Source organism: Callithrix jacchus, chromosome 1, assembly GCF_049354715.1.
Source record: "Callithrix jacchus isolate 240 chromosome 1, calJac240_pri, whole genome shotgun sequence".
NCBI classification, from domain to species: domain Eukaryota; kingdom Metazoa; phylum Chordata; class Mammalia; order Primates; family Cebidae; genus Callithrix; species Callithrix jacchus.
The window spans coordinates 113,009,348-113,029,233 of record NC_133502.1 but is presented as its reverse complement, the minus strand read 5'-3'; the positions used below and the strand labels follow the sequence as shown (position 1 = coordinate 113,029,233).

The 19,886-nt window shown below is 42.2% G+C and overlaps 1 protein-coding gene across 1 annotated transcript in view; it reads left to right on the top strand.

The window, feature by feature from the left end:
• Positions 1 to 19,886, top strand: part of GLDC (glycine decarboxylase) — a 135,543-nt gene that overhangs the window by 33,900 nt on the left and 81,757 nt on the right. Inside the window, exons 4-8 of the mRNA XM_035305377.3 lie at positions 3,113 to 3,277; positions 6,661 to 6,738; positions 8,010 to 8,157; positions 8,520 to 8,716; positions 10,723 to 10,819. Coding sequence (XP_035161268.1) covers positions 3,113 to 3,277; positions 6,661 to 6,738; positions 8,010 to 8,157; positions 8,520 to 8,716; positions 10,723 to 10,819 — 685 coding nt within the window. The remainder of the gene's footprint in view (positions 1 to 3,112; positions 3,278 to 6,660; positions 6,739 to 8,009; positions 8,158 to 8,519; positions 8,717 to 10,722; positions 10,820 to 19,886) is intronic.

Genomic DNA, 19,886 nt, shown 5'->3' with positions numbered 1-19,886 from the left:
CCAAAGTGTTGGGATTATAGGTGTGAGCCTCCATGCTTGGCCAATCCTGCTTCTAAGTATAAATAGATTATGATGTAGAAAGGGATTGAAAAAAATGCACCTGAATGTTAACTGTAGTTATGTTAAAGTTTGGGGATTATTAATGATTTTATTTTCTCAATAGTTACCTGGGTTTTCCAATTTGTTACAACGAACATGTATAATGTAATCATAAAAAAGTAGTAAATGTGTTCCTGACACGTAGGAGATGGTTAATGAATGGTAGCTGGTGTCTTTAACATTTGGAACATACAATAAACAGAAAATTTAAGGTTAATCATCTCACCACCCAGAGAAAACTGGCTTACATTTTGGTTCACCTACTTGTTTTTACAAATTTATAAAAACAAGATCATTTTGTATTTTTATTATTATTATTATTATTTTTGGAGACAGGTCTCACTCCCATCACCCATGTGGGAGTGCAGTGGCATGATTATGGCTCATTGCAGCCTCAAACTATCCTCTAGCCTCATGTTTTTGCTTTATTTATTATTATTATTGAGACAGAGTCTTGCTCTGTTGCCCAGGCTGGAGTGCAGTGGCACAGTCTTGGCTCACTGCAACCTCCATCTCCCAGATTAAAGTGATTCTTCTGCCTTAGCCTTCTGAGTAGCGGGGACTACAGGTGTGCACTATCACGCCTGGATAATTTTTGTATTTTTAATACAAGGTTTCAGCATATTGACCAGGCTGATCTTGAACTCCTGACTTCATGATCTTTCCGCCTCAGCCTCCCAAAGTGCTGAGATTACAGGTATGAGCCACCACACCTGGCCTGATTTTTTTTTAATAGAGGTGAAGTCTCATATGTTTCCCAGGCTCATCTCAAACTCCTGAGCTCAAGTGATCACCCACCTCAGCCTCCCAAAGTGCAAGAATTACAGATGTGAGCCACTGCGCCCAGCCTCCATCTGCTTTTTTGTATTTTTTGAAAGCTTTGAAACCAATGTCTTATCTTTGACAGGGAATGTGGTGGGGAGGTTGCCTTTCCAAGCAGTACAATGTCAAGACTTTGAAATAATTTTCTGAGATTTGTTTGTACTGGGGTGTGTCTGTGTGTATGTGTGTGTGTGTGTGTGTGTGTGTGTGAGAGCCAGTGTGTGTGTGTGAGTGTGTGTGTGAGAGACAGTTTGTGTGTGAGTGTGTGTGTGAGAGGGAGAGACTGTGTGTGTGAGAGAGAGTGTGTGTGAGAGGGAGAGACAGTGTGTGTGTGTGAGAGAGTGTGTGTGAGAGGGAGAGACTGTGTGTGAGAGTGTGTGTGAGAGGGAGAGACTGTGTGTGTGTGAGAGAGGGAGAGACAGTGTGTGTGTGCAAGAGTGTGTGTGAGAGGGAGAGACTGTGTATGTGTGAGAGAGAGAGAGAGAGTGTGTGTGTGTGTGTGTGTCTATATATGGCAGAATGGATTTTTCTTGAACAGCTTGGTTTAGCAACTGTAGATTAGTTTCTAATCTGCCAAATTCTAAGTGGGTGGTGAACTGGAATGAATGAGGCACACAATACATGGTGCTGGCAAATAGAAAGGGAAATCTGAACAGAAATGGGGTCATACAAAAGGCGTAGACAACAGGCAGGCAGTTGTGATCTCAAATCAGACAAGGTCTACATGCACGGCTTGACACCTTGAAGACAGATGTGGCACTACTCCAGCCAACTGCTTAGATTGCCTGGCTAGTAAAAAACTTTCATTTTACTCGGAGTCACTTTTTGCCATGGAGAAACACACACATGCTCAGGTATACACATATACAAGCTGGTCCAGCTGATAGATAGGAATGACTTAGTATATCCATAAAGACAGGCCCAGGATATACAATAGGAAGAGAGAGAACAATGCTCCAGAGAACTGATCATAGCACAGAAAATAACAGGAAAAACAAGAAAAGTGTCTGCTAAAAAGGAAATGGTAATTAGACAATATGTATATAATACTCTGCATTCATTGAAAATTATGCTGTAAAAAATATTTGCTGATGTGGGAGATATTCACGATATACTAATTTTAAAAGTAAAATAGGCCAGGCGTGGTGGCTCTCACCCATAAGGATGAAGGAACCAAATTGGTTAACTCACATATCCAAAGCCACATTCTTGGCTAATAATTGAAGGAGATAAGTTAGAATCCATGTTGATGCTACCTTCTAAATACTTCTGTCTTCGAATTTCAATAGCTGTGGAGTTAACTGCCACAGACTCTTAGTAACTAGATAGTGAGAATTCTTAAATAGACCTCTATTAATTTCTTAGCATTTAGAACTTCTCCTGATTATAGCATAAAACAAGGATTTTAAACGAATCAAGCAAATGTTTTGAGTATTACCTGTTAGATTGTTGGATGCTTTCCTATTGTAAACTGTGAATAAGTTCTTCTTTTATCTAGGGGAAAGATAAACCAAGTGAAATTTCTGTTTATAATATTATAGGTAGGCTCAAGTGAATTTTGAGAGCCAGCCCATAATACACACACACATTGTTAAAATAGAATATTAAAAAAAAAAAAAAAACAGAAGGAGGTCCAATGCAGTGGCTAATGCCTGTAATCCCAGCACCAGCACCAGCACTTTGGGAGGCTGAGGCACGTGGATTGCTTGAGCTCAAGAGTTGAAGACCAGCTTGGGCAACATGACAAAACCCTGGCTCCACAAAAAATACAAACATTAGCAGAGCCTGATGGCCTGTGCTTGTTGTCCCAGCTGCTTGGGAGGCTGAGGCCAGAGGATCTCTTGAGCTTTAGACATTGAGGCTACAGTGAGCCGTGATCATGCCATCGCACTGCAGCCTGGGTGATGGAACAAAACCCTGTCTGAAAAACAAAAAATACAAACCAAAAACAAGAGAACCAGAGAGATAGGAAAATAAGTACTGCTTATCCCCAAACAAAGGGTAATATTGTTACTATGATTTAGTTTAAGCTTCTTTGCAAAGGCCAAAAAGAAGCTTACTGATGTGTTATGTAATTCTCCTCAAGATAGGCAAATTATTTTCAGGTACTGAATCCTAAAGTGAAAGCATTTCATGTGCTTCTCTAAACAGCAGAGTCAGAGTCTGACAGGACCTTTTGTTTCCCTTGCAGGATCACCCAGTATACTCCATACCAGCCCGAAGTGTCTCAGGGGAGGCTGGAGAGTTTACTCAACTACCAAACCATGGTGTGTGACATCACAGGCCTGGACATGGCCAATGCATCCCTGCTGGATGAGGGGACTGCAGCCGCAGAGGCGCTACAGCTGTGCTACAGGTGAGAGGCTCACCCTGAGAGGCCTCCAGTCTTTCTCCAGCATGGGCAAGCTCCACAGTACCCGTCAGTGCCCAGTGACTTCTCTCTCTCTCCCTTTCTCTCTCTCTCTCTCTCTCTCACACACACACACACACACACACACACACACACACACACACACAGTTGTTAAGTCCAGAGGTAATGTTAGGCTTACAGATGTTTATGGCAACCCCAAGATTTTGTCAAGGAACCATGCTTCTCTTACTCCACCATCTCTGTGATGCTTTAACCCTGATGGTCAGAAGACAACCGCAGGAGTTCTAGCCTAGCGGTGACTTATGCACCCAGGAAAATCAGGGAAGGGTAAGGGAGACTTGTAGCTAAATAAGCCCTCTTTAAACAAATGTTTGGAAGCCCCACTCAACAACTTACACTTCATTAGCCACCCCTTCCTGCAGGTGACCTAAAGAAAGAACTTTTTAAATGGGCACACTGCTGTTCCCCCTATGTATTTGAGTCCTGTTCGTTGGGGTGAAGGGAGGAATAGATAGGTAGGAAGTGGCAATCTGCAATGTAATAGAAAATATCACCCTCTTTTATGATTGTGAAGAATATTGTTCTTAGGTTATATTTGTTTATAGCTTGTTTTGTTTGTTTTTGAGATGGAGTCTTTCTCTGTCGCTCAGGCTGGAGTGCAGTGGTGCGATCTCAGCTCACTGCAACCTCTGCCTCCTGAGTTCGTGTGATTCTCTTGCCTCAGCCTCCTGAGTAGCTGGGATTATGGGCATGTGCCACCACGGCTGGCTGTTTACGCCATTTTCGTTATTTTACTAAAATACGCCATGTTGGCCAAGCTGGTCTTGACCTCCTGACATCAAGTGATCCACCTGCCTTGGCCTCCCAAAGTGCTGGGATTACAGGCCTGAACCACCACGCCCGGTCTTGTTTTCTTTTTATAGTATATTGTGAATATTTCTTTAGTCAGCTTTCTAGAGTATGACTTTTTAAAGAAACTGAAAAACTCAGAGGTTCAAAACCTAAGGGTTGGATATTTCCTCCTGGCAGCTGCCCACTGTGAGTACCCACAGAGCTCCCAGGGTCCTTCTGGGTGTCTCCATTAGGATTTTGGTTGGGGTGGGGGAAGATCAGATGGGAGGGCCGGGGTTGGCAGGTGGGGGTTGAAGACATCAGCTCGTTTGGTGAGGGGACTATTTTTGGAAGGAAGGCCAGGGAGCTGGTGCCAGGTCCCCCACTGGGAGGTGCTGGCATGAGGGAGCAGCTGAGTGTAGGCCTGGGGGCTGTGAGGGTTGTTCTGGGGACAGGAAGAGGTCAGAAAGGGCAAGGCAGTGAGGCTAGGGCGGCAATGTGATCTTAAGCAGCTGACTCGGTGCCTTGCTTTGGGAGGGCAGAGGGCGGGAGCACGGGAGGGGGAAGCCCAATTAGGAGTGGACTTTGGATAGACGTGGCTTGGAGTGGGGGTGAGGGTGTTGCTCCCAGGGCGGGTATGGGTCAGATGTGAGGGAACCTTCCCATTGTTCCAAACCTTGGCAGTAGAGCTGAGTGTAAAGGTGTGAGGGTCTCTGGTGGGGGTGTAACAGCATAGAGACAAAGGTCCTGGTACTGACCAGGGGTAGATTCTCAGGCCTGTAGAGTAGGACTTCTGGTATCTCCATGGCACTGGCATGGAACTGCCATAATTTATTTAATCTCTTGTCTATTACACATTTAGTTTGTTTCCATCTTTTATTGTTATTAATAGTGTTTCATCTGCATCCTTATAATACATCTTTGTTAAAACTTCTGATTATTTCCTGAAGAGCCATTTCTAGAAGTGGAGTTACTGAATCAGGATGGACAATCCACAGTGGTTCTCCAGTTCATCCCCTTCCTTCATTTGCCTTCCCAGCACTCAGGAGTGTACCTTCCTGGTAGAATTCTCATGTAGATGGTCATCTGGTTGGGAAAGGTGCCCACATGCATGCTGTGTCTTAGGTTTTGTGCCCCTAGTCCTGAGTGCCCATGTAAGCTTCGTTTTTGGCTTCTGTAGACTTGGGATGAAGAGCGAGCCCCATGCTTGCTCAGCAGGTTTACGGGCCTCTGGTGCATTCCAGCCATAGGCCTTTCTGATTCCTGAGTGGCTGCTGGGGGTAGGTTGTCCCTTTTGTCAGGGACAGACAGCAACAAAGAAGTGCCGTCCACCTACCGCTGGTTATTATTCTCAACTTTTCACTAAGTTTCATCTTACCTCTTTTTTAGAAAATTGCTTTATTTATTTTTTGAGGCAGCGTTTGACTTTTGTCAAACTGGAGTACACAATCTCAGCTCACCACAGCCTTGACCTCCCTGGTTCAAACAATCCTCCTACCTCATCCCCCTGCCACGTAGCTGGGACTATAGGCCCGTGTCACCATGCCCATCTATTTTTTGTAGAGATGGAGTTTTGCCATGTTTCCCAGCTGGTCTTGAACTTCTGAGCTCAAGCAATCTACCTGACTCAGCCTCCCAAAGTGCAAGGATTATAGGTGTGAGTCACCATGAGCAGCCGATTTTTTTTTTTAATACAAAAACTGGCTGGGCATGGTGGCACATGCCTGTAGTCCCAACTATGGAAGAGCTGGGTGCTAAGGTGGAAGGATCACTTGAGCCTGAGAGGTTGAGGTTGCAATGAGTTGTGGTTGCGCCACTGCACTCCAGCCTAGGTGACAGAGTGAGACCCTGTCCCTGCCAAAAATAAAATAAAAATAAATAAATAAAATATTTTATTAATTAATTTATATATGTATGTATTTATTTATTTGAGACAGAGTCTTGCTCTGTGGCCCAGGCTGGAGTGCAGTGGTGCAATCTCAGCTCACTGCAACCTCTGCCTCCTGGGTTCAAACAATTCTTCCTCAGCCTCCTAAGTAGCTGGGATTACAGGTAGGTGCCACCACACCTGGCTAAGTTTTGTGGTTTTAGTAGAGCTGGGGTTTTGCCATGTTGGCCAGGCTGGTCTTGAATTCCTGACCTCAGGTGATCCACCCGTCTTGGCCTTTCATAATGCTGGGATTACAGGCGTGAGCCACTGCACCTGGTCAGTTTTCACTTGTATCTAATCCATTTCCTTTGCTTTATTTTCTTTTTCCTCAGGGTATATTTTTAAACATTTGGAACAATTTTTTAAAAATTGTTATGGAATAAACATAGAAACTGAACCATCTTGAGACTGACTTTCTAAACGGTGTTTGAATGGGAATTCGATCTGTGAGGAAATGCTAATCAGTAAATGCTATTAGTTATTGATGACTCAGTATTTTTTATACTGTGCTTACACTTACCCTAGATACCAAGTTTGCTTTGCATTCTTAGAAGATAGTCTGATTTATTTAATGTTCATGTTAGAATGTGCTTTTTCTTTTCAACAGACACAACAAGAGGAGGAAATTCTTTGTTGACCCCCGTTGCCACCCACAGACAATAGCTGTTGTCCAGACTCGAGCCAAGTAATTAATTTTATTCATATTTTAAACTCAAGATAATGTCGTGTTCATCTCCTGCTGTGTCTTTATCTTTCTCACTTCCAAACTCATTGGAGGTAAATCTGAAACAGGCTTTTTTGCTGTTTAAACTGGGGTTGCTGAGTTTTGCCTTCCCTCTCACTTTCTTCCAGGGATCTCTGGTAAGTAAACTGTGTTAGAATTGAGCCAGGAAATACACAGTTGCCATTGCTTTATACAGAGGTGGCTTACACCTGTAATCTCAGCACTTTGGGAGACCGAGGCAGGCGGATCACGAGGTTAGGATATTGAGACTATCCTGGCCAACTTGGTGAAACTCCTATCTCTACTAAAAATACAAAAATTAGCTGGGTGTGGTGGCGTGCGCCTGTAATCCCAGCTACTTAGAAGGCTGAGGCAGGAGAATCGCTTGAACCAGGGAGTTGGAGGTTGCATTGAGCCAAGAGGGTGCCACTGCACTCCAGCCTGTGCAAAAGAGTGAGGCTCTGTCTCAAAAAAAAAAAAAAATTGATTTCATCAGATCAGGTTTTGGAATGTTTGAAAAACAGAGAGAAAAATGGGATTCAAATACAACCGTTAGGATTTTGTGTGTATTTCTTGCAAATGTAGTTTACAAAGGAAGCCCACAGTTCCTAGGTGAGATGCAACATAGTTTTAAGTGTAGTGCTTCTCTTTAGTGCTGTAATCAGGTCAAACAAACCTGGAAACGACCACCATTTGTAGATACTTGTTTTCTCCTTTGTAAAAGTTGAGCATTCTTCCACCTACCCATTCCAGTGTCCCTTCAGAGGGGGGTTTCTGACATATAATTGGCATTAGATAGTTTCAGGAATCTAAGGAAGTTCTTCCTCCTTGTCTTACTGATGGTTTTTCTTTCACTGAAGAGTGATCCCTCGTGAAAGAGGTGATGGATCTGTTGTTACAGGTATTGACTCCTTAGCCCTAGGAAGCGATGTTCCTGGTCTTCTCTCAGGAGCAGATTGTGACAGGAAAGGGCAAAGGGGATAGATAGAAGGCAAAGGGGATTCATAGGATAGAAGAGGGGAACAGAAGCAGAGCTGTTGGATGTGCTAGAGTTGCTGTAACGCAGTTACCACTGAGGGGCCTGGTGTGGGACGGGCTGGTGGCAGGGGTGGGAGGCCTTTGGAGCGCACAGAAAATGAAAGCTGTCTTACTGAAAAGGAAGTGTTAGTTAGTTAATTAATTTTCCTTTGTAATCCAAAACCATGAATGTTCTTTGTTGTGTGTCTTCCCAGATATACTGGAGTCCTCACTGAGCTGAAGTTACCCCATGAAATGGACTTCAGTGGAAAAGATGTCAGTGGAGTGTTGTTCCAATACCCAGACACGGAGGGGAAGGTGGAAGACTTTACAGAACTTGTGGAGAGAGCTCATCAGAGTGGGGTAGGCATACCTTTCTTGTGGGGTCTATGGAGGTGTATCCCAACTTGTGTTTGTCTGTCTGTCTGTCTATGTCTCTGTCTCTGTCTCTCTCTTTGTCTTTTCATGTGCCTTAATTTCTTTACCATTATCACATGGTAAGACTCTCCTTCCTGCCTCCTTGCTGCAAATTTGTTCTGTTCACTGATTCCTGGCACATGGTAGTCACTCAGTGCATATTTACTGAATGAGTAAATGAGCAAATGGAGTTCACAGGATATGAATATACTCTGCCAGTCTTCCTGTAGTTAAGGTAATTTGCTCCTCTCCCACTAATCTCAGGGAAAGGTGGCAACCTTATTCCTTTTTTCTCATTTCCTTTCTAGAGCCTGGCCTGCTGTGCTACTGACCTTCTAGCTCTGTGCATCTTGAGGCCACCTGGAGAATTTGGGGTAGACATCGCTCTGGGTAGCTCACAGAGATTTGGAGTGCCACTGGGCTATGGGGGACCCCATGCAGCCTTTTTTGCTGTCAGAGAAAGCTTGGTGAGAATGATGCCTGGAAGAATGGTGGGGGTAACAAGGTAAAGGGGCTCATGTTTCTCTCCTTTTATTGTGATTATGATTTCCCTGATTCCTTCTCCTGATCACAAATGTTGATTTCTCTCTGAATTCAGTCGGGCCATGTTGAGTCAGTTACGGAAATGTACAACGTAGATTCAGAAGAACAGTTCTGTTTGGGGTATGAGCTAGTACTTCTCAAACACCATAAATTTGTAAATTTTTTGAAAAATTTTGTGTATAATTTACAATGTAGTTGTATTGAAGTCATATAACACATTTGCTTAGGTTGATGGAAGCCTTGAAAGACTAAATATTTCAGGCATGTTTTGTATCTAGACAGTTCCTTTCTTAAAAGCATTATGCCACATGGGTCTGTAAAGACAAATGCAAAAACTGTCTATAAACTACATGCTTAGTGCCCTCGGCGTTCCTTCCTAGAGGCTTCCGCCTAGTGGCCATTTGAGTAATTTCCAAATGTGCTTTCCTGATTGCGTCTCATTGGTGAAACCTCTCAGATTAAAAACAGATGTTCAGTAGTAGTCTTTGTTCCTTAAAAAGAAGAGAAGACGAAAAGGAAGGGGGGACCTAGACGCATGCCAGGATTATTACTAGGGAAATTTAGCTTTATCTCTTTGAACTTTGATAAAAGCTGGGCTATTAACATGAGTGAATAGCCTGAATTAGTGAATGATGTGATGATAATGTCAATTATTTTAAAAATTATACCAGATGGCTTTCAAAAAGTTTAGTATATTAATTATTGTTGGCTGATTTTTTTTTTTTTTTTTTTTGAGACGGCATATTGCTTTGTCACCCGGGCTGGAGTGCAGTGGCTGCTCACTCTGCAGCCCTATCTCCTGGGTTTAAGCAATTCTCCTGCCTCAGCCTCCTAAGTAGCTGGGACTACAGGCACCTTGCCATCATGCCCAGCTAATTTTTGTATTTTTAGTAGAGATGGGGTTTCACTGTTGGCCAGGATGGTCTTGATCTCCTGACCTCGTGATCCACCTGCCTCAGTGTCCCAAAGTGCTGGGATTACAGGCATGAGCCACTGCGCCCAGCCTATTGGCTGATTTTATAATGAACTTATTTTTCTGAAAAAATGGCCCAAGAGGTTGATGAAATAAAGTTGAAGACTGCTTAATGTTGGGTTTATTGAAATTTTTTGTATTAGGGAGGGAAAATTTTTGAGACAAATGGTAAGACTATTACTTCTTTTTTTTTTTTTAATAGCCATACGGTCGCTTTGTATTTCCAGCATAGTTTTCCCATATCTGTAGAAGATTGGTTCCAGGACCCCTTTCTCCATGGATGCCCAAATCCATGGATGCTCAAGTCCCTTAGATAAAACAGTGTGGTATTTGCATATAACCTGTGCACATCCTTTTTAAGAAGGATGTCGCTTTGTCACCAGGCTGGAGTGCAATGGCGCCATCTCAGTTCACTGCACCTCCGCCACCCAGGCTCAAGCAATCCTCCCACCTCAGCCTGCCAAGTAGCTGGGACTTCGGGTGTGCGCCACTGCATCCAGCTAATTTTTAAAAGTTTTTTTGTAAAAATAAGGTTTTACCATATTGCTCAGGCTGGTCTTGGGGCTCAAGTGATTTGCCCATCCAAGCCTCCAAAAATGCTGGGATTACAGGTGTGAGCCACCATGCCTGGCTCCTGTATACTTTAAACCATCTTATAACACCTAATGCTATGCAAGTAGTTGTTATGCTATATTGTTATTTTAAAATTTGTGGATTTTTTTTTTTTTTTTCTGAGGCAAAGGTTGCAGTGAGCCGAGATCCTGCCAGTGCACTCCAGCCTGGGTGAAAGAGGGAAACTCTGTCTCAAAAAAAAAAAAAAAAAAAAAAATTCAGTCATCCTGTTTAGATTAGAAATTGTTTCTTTATGAACTTGCACTCAAGTACATTTGCTGAATTCACTTCTAGCTGGAAAGGAAAGAAGTAATTCGATTATTTATAGTAGCCCGTGGTGCTGTAATTATCTGTGCTAACTGGTTGCTTTATTCTTGGTCCAGAGATGCCACTGGGAAAGAAGTGTATCGTCTTGCTCTTCAAACCAGGGAGCAACACATCCGGAGAGACAAGGCTACCAGCAACATCTGTACAGCTCAGGTAAATCACATATCTGCCTTGACCACTGAATGCCTTACGATATACAGAAATGAGCTACTCATTCATTCATTTATTCATTCATTCATTTATTCACCACCTCCTGAGCAGTGAGCACACCAGAGATGGCAAGATCTTATTGGTGTAAAAGGCTTATTATCTTATGAGAACCAAAATACAGTGTTGGCTGGGTGTGGTGGCTCATGCCTGTAATCTGAACTCTTTGAGAGGCCAAGGCAGGCAGATTACTTGAGCGCAGGAGTTGGAAACTTGCCTGGGATACATTGCAAAACCCTGTCTCTATGAAAAATAAAATAAATTAGCCAGCAGTGGTGGTATGTGCCTGTCGTCCCAGGTACTAGGGAGACTCAGATGGGAAGATCACTAGAACCTGGGAGGTTGAGGCTGCAGTGAGCCATGATCATGCCACTGCACTCTAGCCTGGGTGACAGAGAGAGACATTGTCCCCCACTCCTGCCCCCCAAAGAAGTTAAAAAAAATACACTTTGTTTTACTGGTGTTCTTTATATGTACACCCTTTGCCTATGCATTCTCTTCATCATAAATGTTTTAATATTAAAAAAATCTAAAGAACATTATTAGTTTCATTTTACCCATAAATTAAAATATATGTAAATAAAAAGATAGATATCAGGATCTCTAATGGTCTTGGCTTTGGGCCAGATTTGTTACAGGAGGCAGTTGAGACATCCTGTCTTAGGGCTGAGATGGAGCCTCTCCAGGAATGGGTTGAGGAAGTCACCGTGAGGGCTTTGAGATAACTGTGCTCGAGGGAGGATGGTGGTGGTCCCGAGGCACTCTTTCTGGGAGGTCATAACTGGTATTCTTTAAAAGGATGGGATAAAGCAGGAAGAGCTTCCTGGGTTCTGACCAGAGTTCTGGGTTCTGCTCCTTGAAGTTGCCCCAGGGCTAAGGTCAAAGTGTTTGTGAAACTCAGCCAACCCCTAGGATCAGTTGGAGGACCACTGCTGAGCATAGGATCCATTCTAAGTGCATCTCCTGTTTTTTTTTTTTTTTTTTGAGACAGAGTCTTGTTTCTCCATCACCCAGGCTGGAGTGTGGTGGCACAGTCTTGGCTCACTGCAATCTCTGCCTCCCAGGTTCAAGTGTTTCTTGTGCCTCAGCCTCCTAAATAGCTGGAATTACAGGCACATGCTACCACACCCAGCTAATTTTTGTATTTTTAGGTGATACAGGTTTCATCATGTTGGCCAGACTGGTCTCAAACTCCTGACCTCAAGTGATCAGCCTGCCTGGGCCTCCCAAACTGTTGGGATTATAGGTGTGAGTCATGACACCTGGCCTCTTTTTTTTTTCTTCAGACAGATTCTTTCTCTGTTGCCCAGACTAGAGTGCAGTGGCATGAGCATAGCTCACTGCAGCTTCAACCTCCAGGGCTCAATTTATCCTCCGGCCTCAACCTTCTAAGTAGCTGGGACTATGGGCACGTTCTGCCATGCCCAGCTAATTTTCAAAAAATTTTTTGTAGAGACAAGGTCTCACTTTGTTGCTCAGGCTGTTCTCAAACCCCTGAGCTCAAATGATGGCATGAGCCACCGTTCCTGACCATTGTAATTGCATCTCTTCTATGAAGAGTCAGAGAGGGATATCACAGATACTTCAATGGGAGGTGTAGTGTTCTTCCATCTCAGGGCTTTGGCATCTATAACTACCGCTGAAAGGCTTCCCCAGGAAGGCAGTGGACAATAAAATCTTCTTACAGTTAGTTCTGCAGCCACTGGTCTTTGGAGCCATTTCCTTGGTTGGTCATTTTGTATTATGTTTTGCCTCAGGAAGGTGCTGCTGCTTTTCAGATAAGAGCTCTTCCAGTAACACAGGAAGGCAAGCCAGTGGGCACAGCCTTTTCCTCTGTTGAACAGCAAGCTGATCTTTATAGGATGTCCTCACATTCAGTAGTTTACCCTCCATGTTTTGAATCCTCTGCTTACGTTTTCCCTTTCTGTGCAGTTGACTGCTCCTGTCTTGCTGTTTCTCCCCAAGTTTTTCCAGGTTTGATCCTAAGTCCATTTAGGGCCTCAGTTTTCTGCCTCTAGATTCATGTTCCAGGTAAACATGGGCTGTCTGCAGTGAACCAGTTATGTTCCTGCTTCTTAATTTTTTCCAGTTCATGTATAGCTGATAATTCATTATTCAACTTGTGTTGAAAAGGTCTGTGTCTTTTCCAGCAATTGTTAAAATGTTTGCCCTGGAGACAGGCATACTCCAGCTTGTCTGATTTTCATCCTCTTATTCTGATGCTCTTCTAACTCTGCGTTGTCTATTTCACTGCATATGTGCCTTTTCATAACTTATTGCGTAAAAGAATTACTCATAACTCCAGTTTTACTCTCTTTGTAAGTGTACACTTCTCCCTGTTTTGTCAGGAAATGAGTGGTGTCTTTTGAGATGTTCCTTTTGCGCTGTATGTCTTTGACCCCCGCCTTCAGTTGTAGCAACTGTTCCACATTCTTCTCTTGCACTTCTCCCTTGGCATTGTGGGGGTCCACTTTTAGTTATGCATCATTGATGGGGCATGACTTTTTTTTAATCTCTGAAAGCATATTAATGAATTTTTGTTTTTAAGATGGAGTTTGGATCTGTCTCCAGGCTGGAGTGCATGGCGCAATCTCGACTCACTGCAATCTCCACCTCCTGGGTTCAAGTGATTCTCCCTCCTCAGCCTCCCAAGTAGCTGGGCTTATAGGCGCTCACCCCCAAGCCCAGCTAATTTTTGTATTTTTAGTAGAGATGGGGTTTCACCATGTTGGCCAAGATGGTCTCCAGCTCTCAACCTTGTGATCCACCTGCCTTGGCCTCTCAAAATGCTGGGATTACAGGCATGAGTCACTGTGCCAGGCCAATGAATTCTTTTTAAAATAAATTTTTTCTATAGGGAAACTCTGAGCCTATTCTGGCTCAGCAGGCTGCCCCATTCTAAAACAAAACCAGAAAAACAGGGTGTGGTGGCTCACGCCTGTAATCTCAACACCTTGGGAGGCCAAGGCAGGAGGATTGCTTGAGTCCAGGAGTTCAAATCCAGCATGGGCGACATAGTGAAACTACTGTCTTTACGAAAAATACAAAAATTAGCCAGGTGTTGTGGTGCACACCTGTAGTCCCGGCCGCTCAGGAGGTGAGGTGGTAGGAGCACTTGAGCCTGGGAGGTTGAGGCTGCAGTAAGCTGCAATCATGCCACTGCACTCCAGCCTGGGTGATATACCCAGACCCCACCTCTACGAAACAAAAAATAAAAGAAACAAATTTTCCATAAATCTGTGGCGTTACCTCAGATGTCTGAATTTTCGTTATGTCCTGTTCTTTATATGCTATTATTTCTTAGCTTCTACCACAATGAGTAGCTCTTTTATTAGCTTTTCTTACTTATTTATTTTTATTATTATTATTATTATTTTTTTTTGAGATGGAGTCTCGTTCTGTCACCCAGACTGGAGTGTGGTGGCATGAGCTAGGCTCACTGAAACCTTCGCCTCCTGGCTCAAGCGATTCTCCTGCCTCAGCCTCCCAAGTAGCTGGGACTACAGATGTGTGCCAGCACACCATGCTAAATCTTTGTATTCTTAGTAGAGACAGGGTTTTACCATGTTAGCCAGGATGGTCTCGATCTCCTTTCTTCATGATCCACCCACCTCAGCCTCCCAAATTGGGATTATAGGCGTGAGCCACTGTGCCCGGCCAATTTTTCTTATTTTTAATATTAAACATTTTTAAAAATAGAGATGGTAACCTTACTTTGTTGCCCAGGCTAGTCTCGATCTCCGGGCCTTAAGTGATCCTCCTGCCTCAGCTACCCAAAGTGTTGGGATCACTGGTGTGAGCCACTGCATCCAGCCTTGTTGGCTTTTCTAAAGTCAGGTGTAGTGAGGAATAATTTATACTTTATTAGCTTTTTTTTTTTTTTTTTTGAGAAGGAGTCTTGCTCTGTCACCAGGCTGGAGTGCAGTGGTGCAATCTCGGCTCACTGCAACCTCCACCTCCCAGGTTCAAGCGATTCTTTCGCCTAAGCCTCCCGAGTAGCTGGGACTACAGGTGTGTGCCAAACGCCTGGCTAATTTTTGTATTTTTAGTAAAGACAGGGTTTCACCATGTTGGCCAGGATGGTCTCGATCTCTTGACCTTGTGATCCACTTGCCTTGGCCTCCCAAAGTGCTGAGATTACAGGCGTGAGCCACCGCGCCCCACCTATTAGCTTTTTTTATTGAGACGTAATTCACCATAAGTTTCACCCATTGAAAGTATTCGGCTCTGGCTTTCACTATATTTACAAGGTTGTGAAACTATCACCAGTATTTAATTTCATAATATTTTTATTATCATGCCTGTAATCTCAGCACTTTGGGAGGCCAAGGCAGGCAAATCACAAGGTCAGGAGTTCAAGACCAACCTGGCCAACATGGTGAAACCCCATCTCTACATAAAGTACAAAAAATTAGCTGGGAGTAGTGGTGGGTACCTGTAATCACAACTACTCAGGAGGCTGAGGCAGGAGAATCGCTTGAACCTGGGAGGTGGAGGGTGCAGAGCTGAGATTGCCATTACACTCCAGCCCAGACAACAGAGTAAGACTCCATCTCAAAAACAAAACAAAAAAAAAATATTTTTATTATTCCTAAAAGAAATTCTATTCCTGTGAAGTAATCACTCCTCATCCCTCTCCCCTTCCTATAGCCACTGGCAACTACTATTCTACTTTCTGTCTCCCTGAATTTGCCTATTCTGAATATTTCAAATAAATGGGATTATACAACATGTGACCTTTTGTACCCAGCTTTGCACAAGGTTTTCAAGATTCATCCATATTGTAGCATGAATGTGTGCCTAATTGTTTTCCATGGCTGAGTAATATCCCATTGTTTGGACATACCACATTTTGTTTATCCATTCATCAATGGGTAAACATTTGAGGTGTTTTAAATAAGGCTGCTCTTAACATTTCTGTGTACATTTTTGTGTGGATGTAGTGTTTTCAGTTCTCTTGGATATATTTCTAGCAATAGAATTGCTGGGTCATATGATAATTCTACGTTTAACTCTTTTGAGGAACTTCCAAACATTTTCCAAAATGGCTGATTATTTAACTTTTCTACCAGTAGCATATGAATATCCTAATTTCTTCTTTTTCACCAATGCTTATTATTGCCTATCTTTTAGTTATAGCCATCCTATTGGATGTGAAGTGATAATCTCACTGTGGTTTTGATTTGCATTTCTGCAATAATTAATGATTTTCAGCATTTATTAGCTTTTGATGCTTTTAAGTACCTTAATTGTATTGTTACTATTTAATTATTTTAGAGGCAGGGTCTTGCTATGTTCCCCTTGTTGGTCTTGAACTCCTGGGCTAAAGCAATCCTCTTACCTTAGCCTCCTAAAGTGTTAGGATTACAGGTGTGAGACCAGCCCATTGTATTTTTAAGTTTGTCTGAATTATGAAAGAAATTGTCATTTTTAAATTATTTTATTATTTTTTTATTATTGGTCTCTATTTTAGTTTCTTGGTTCTTCTTTTGACATTCTAATACTCTTTGAAGTTTTAAAAAGTGGTTTTATGCTTCTCATCAATTTGTTGTTCAGCCATGTGATATAGTCTCTTGATTGTGGAAGGAGTCATCTCTGGATTAAAAAGGGAAATAAACCAATCTCTAAATGTGGTGGTGGAGGCTTCTGGGGCATTCTGTGAACATCAGGCCTGTGTTTCTGTTCCCCAGCTACACAGTCATCAGCATTTAGGCACAGTGTGTTACACATTCTTTACCTCTCCCTTGCCTTCTCCACAGCTGTAAAGTGCTTTGGAGTTTGGGTATTTATTTCTGATTGTCGTAAGGGGTCCACAAGAGTGTTTACACTTTGTCTAGGACTTTTAGTACAAGAATGTCTATTTCCGTGTTTTCTGATGTCTCTTTCTCCTCATTTACTTTATTGTCTGCTAACTTCACCTTCTGGCATCTTTGGAAACTGTTTCTTATTTTGCATTGGCTTCGTAGAGATTTCCTCTAGTAGTCTAGCAGAAAAAAGATGTACCTAACAAAATGGGCTCAGTATGGAATATCATTCAACTGTTTTTTTTTATTTTTATTTTTTTATTGCATTTTAGGATTTGGGATACATGTGAGGAACATGCAAGATAGTTGCATAGGTACACAGGTGGCAGTGTGATTTGCTGCCTTCCTCCCCGTCACCTATATCTGGCATTTCTCCCCATGCTATCTCTCCCCAACTCCCCACCCCCTGCTGTCCCTCCCCTATTTCCCCCCAACAGACTCCAGTGTGTAGTGTTCCCCTCCCTGTGTCCATGTGTTCTCATCGGTCAACAGCCACCTATGAGTGAGAACATACGGTATTTGATTTTCTGTTCTTGTGTCAGTTTGCTGAGAATGATGGTTTCCAGGTTCATGCATGTCCCTACAAAGACACGAACTCACTGTTTTTGATGCCTGCATAATATTCCATGGTGTATATGTGCCACATTTTCCCTGTCCACCAACAATGTAAAAGTGTTCCTATTTCTCCACATCCTCTGCAGCATCTGTTTTCTGCAGATTTTTTAATGATCGCCATTCTAACTGGTGTGAGATGGTATCTCAATGTAGTTTTGATTTGCATTTCTCTAATGACCAGTGATGATGAGCATTTTTTCATATATTTGTTGGCCTCATGTTTGTTTTCTTTTGTAAAGTGTCTGTTCACATCCTTTTGAATGGGCTTGTTTTTTTTCTTATAAATCTGTTTTAGTCCTTTGTAGATTCTGGATATCAGCCCTTTGTCAGATGGGTAGACTGCAAAAATCTTTTCCCATTCTATTGGTTGCCGATTCACTCTAATGACTGTTTCTTTTGCCGTGCAGAAGCTGTGGAGTTTGATTAGGTCCCATTTGTCTATTTTGGCTTTTGTTGCCAATGTTTTTGGTGTTTTGGTCATGAAGTCCTTGCCTATGCCTGTGTCAAATGGTTTTGCCTGGATTTTCTTCTACGGTTTTTATGGGGTTAGGTCTTATGTTTAAGTCTTTAATCCATCTGGAGTTAATTGTAGTGTAAGGTGTCAGGAAGGGGTCTAGTTACTGCTTTCTGCACATGGCTAGCCAGTTTTCCCAACACCATTTATTAAACAGGGAATCCTTTCCCCATTGCTTGTTTTTGTCAGGTTTGTCAAAGATCGGATGGTTGTAGATGTGTTGTGTTGCCTCTGAGGCCTCTGTTCTGTTCCATTGGTCTATATCTCTGTTTTGGTACCAGTACCATGCTGTTTTGATTACTGTAGGCTTGTAGTATAGTTTGAAGTCCACTAATGTGATGCCTCCAACTTTGTTCTTTTTGCTTAGAATTGATTTGCCTATGCAGGTTCTCTTTTGGTTCCATATGAAGTTTAAGGTGGTTTTTTCCAGTTCTGTGAAGAAGGTCATTGGGAGCTTGATGGGGATAGCATTGAATCTGTAAATTACTTTGGTCAGTATGGCCATTTTAACGATATTGATTCTTCCTAACCATGAGCACAGAATGTTTCTCCATCTGTTTGTGTCCTCTCTTATTTCATTGAGCAGTGGTTTGCAGTTCTCCTTGAAGAGGTCCTTTACATTCCTTGTTAGTTGTATTTCTAGGTATTTTATTCTCTTTGTAGCAATTGTGAATGGCAGTTCATTCTTGATTTGGCTCTCTTTAAGTCTGTTATTGGTGTATAGGAATGCTTGTGATTTTTGCACATTGATTTTGTATCCTGAGACTTTGCTGAAGTTGCTTATCAGTTTCAGGAGATTTTGGGCTGAGACAATGGGGTCTTCTAGATATACAATCACGTCATCTGCAAATACAATTTGACTTCCTCCTTTCCTATTTGAATACCCTTTATTTCTTGTTCTTGCCTGATTGCTCTGGCTAGAACTTCCAATACTGCATTGAATAGGAGTGGTGAGAGAGGGCTTCCTTTTCTAGTGCCAGATTTCAAAGGGAATGGTTCCAGTTTTTGCCCATTCAGTATGATGTTGGCTGTTGGTTCGTCATAAATAGCTCTTATTATTTTGAGATACGTTTCATCAATACCTAGTTTATTGAGGGTATTTAGCATAAAGGCTGTTAAATTTTGTCAAAGGCCTTCTCTGCATCAATTGAGATAATCATGTGGTTTTTGTCTTTGGTTCTGTTTTTTTTTTTTTTTAGGAAGGGAGGAAGGCTGGAAGGGAGGGAGGAAGGAAGGGAGGGAGGGAGGAAGGGAGGGAGGGAGGGAGAGAAGGTAAGGAAGGAAATCAAGCAATGAGAGAGACGTTGCCGTCCTGGATCTAGAGGTCTACAAGTTGATTTCTTTCTTTCTTTTTTTGAAAGAAGGAAAGAAAAAAAAGGAGTGAAGGAGAGGAAGAAAGAGGAAGAAAAAGAGGGAGAGAGAATGGAAATGTTGCTTTATTCTAAAAAAAATGGTTATTAATAATGGCCAATCATTGTTTCATTTAAACCTATGAGTAGGTGTGATGTGGTATTGACAAGAATTTATATTTTGTGTATTTAAAGTGGAGAGCTCTATAAATATTTATTAAGTTTATTTGTTCCGGATCTGAGTTCGAGTCCTTAATATCCTTATTAATTTTCTGTCTCATTGATTCTAAGTCTCTATGTATCTGGGTGTTAGGATCGTTAGGTCTTGTTGTTGCATTGATCCTTTTACCACTATATCTTTGTTGCTTTAAAATCTATTTTATCCGATATGAGAATTTCAACTCCTGCTTTTTATTTATTTATTTATTTTTGCTCTCCATTTGGTTGGTAAATCTTTCTCCATCCCTTTGTTTTGAGTCTTTGTGTATCCTTGCATGTGAAACGGGTCTGGATGTAACATGCCGTTGGGTTTTGGCTGTATCTTTTGATTGGGGGATTTAGTCGATTTAAATTTAGGGTTACTGCCATTTGATGTTAACTGGCTGTTTTATCCATTCATTGATATAAATTCTTCTTTATGTTGATGCTCTTTACTTTTTGGTATATTTTTAGAAAGGCTAATACTGGTTGTTTCTATGTGTAATGCTTCTTTCAGAAGCTCATGTAAAGCA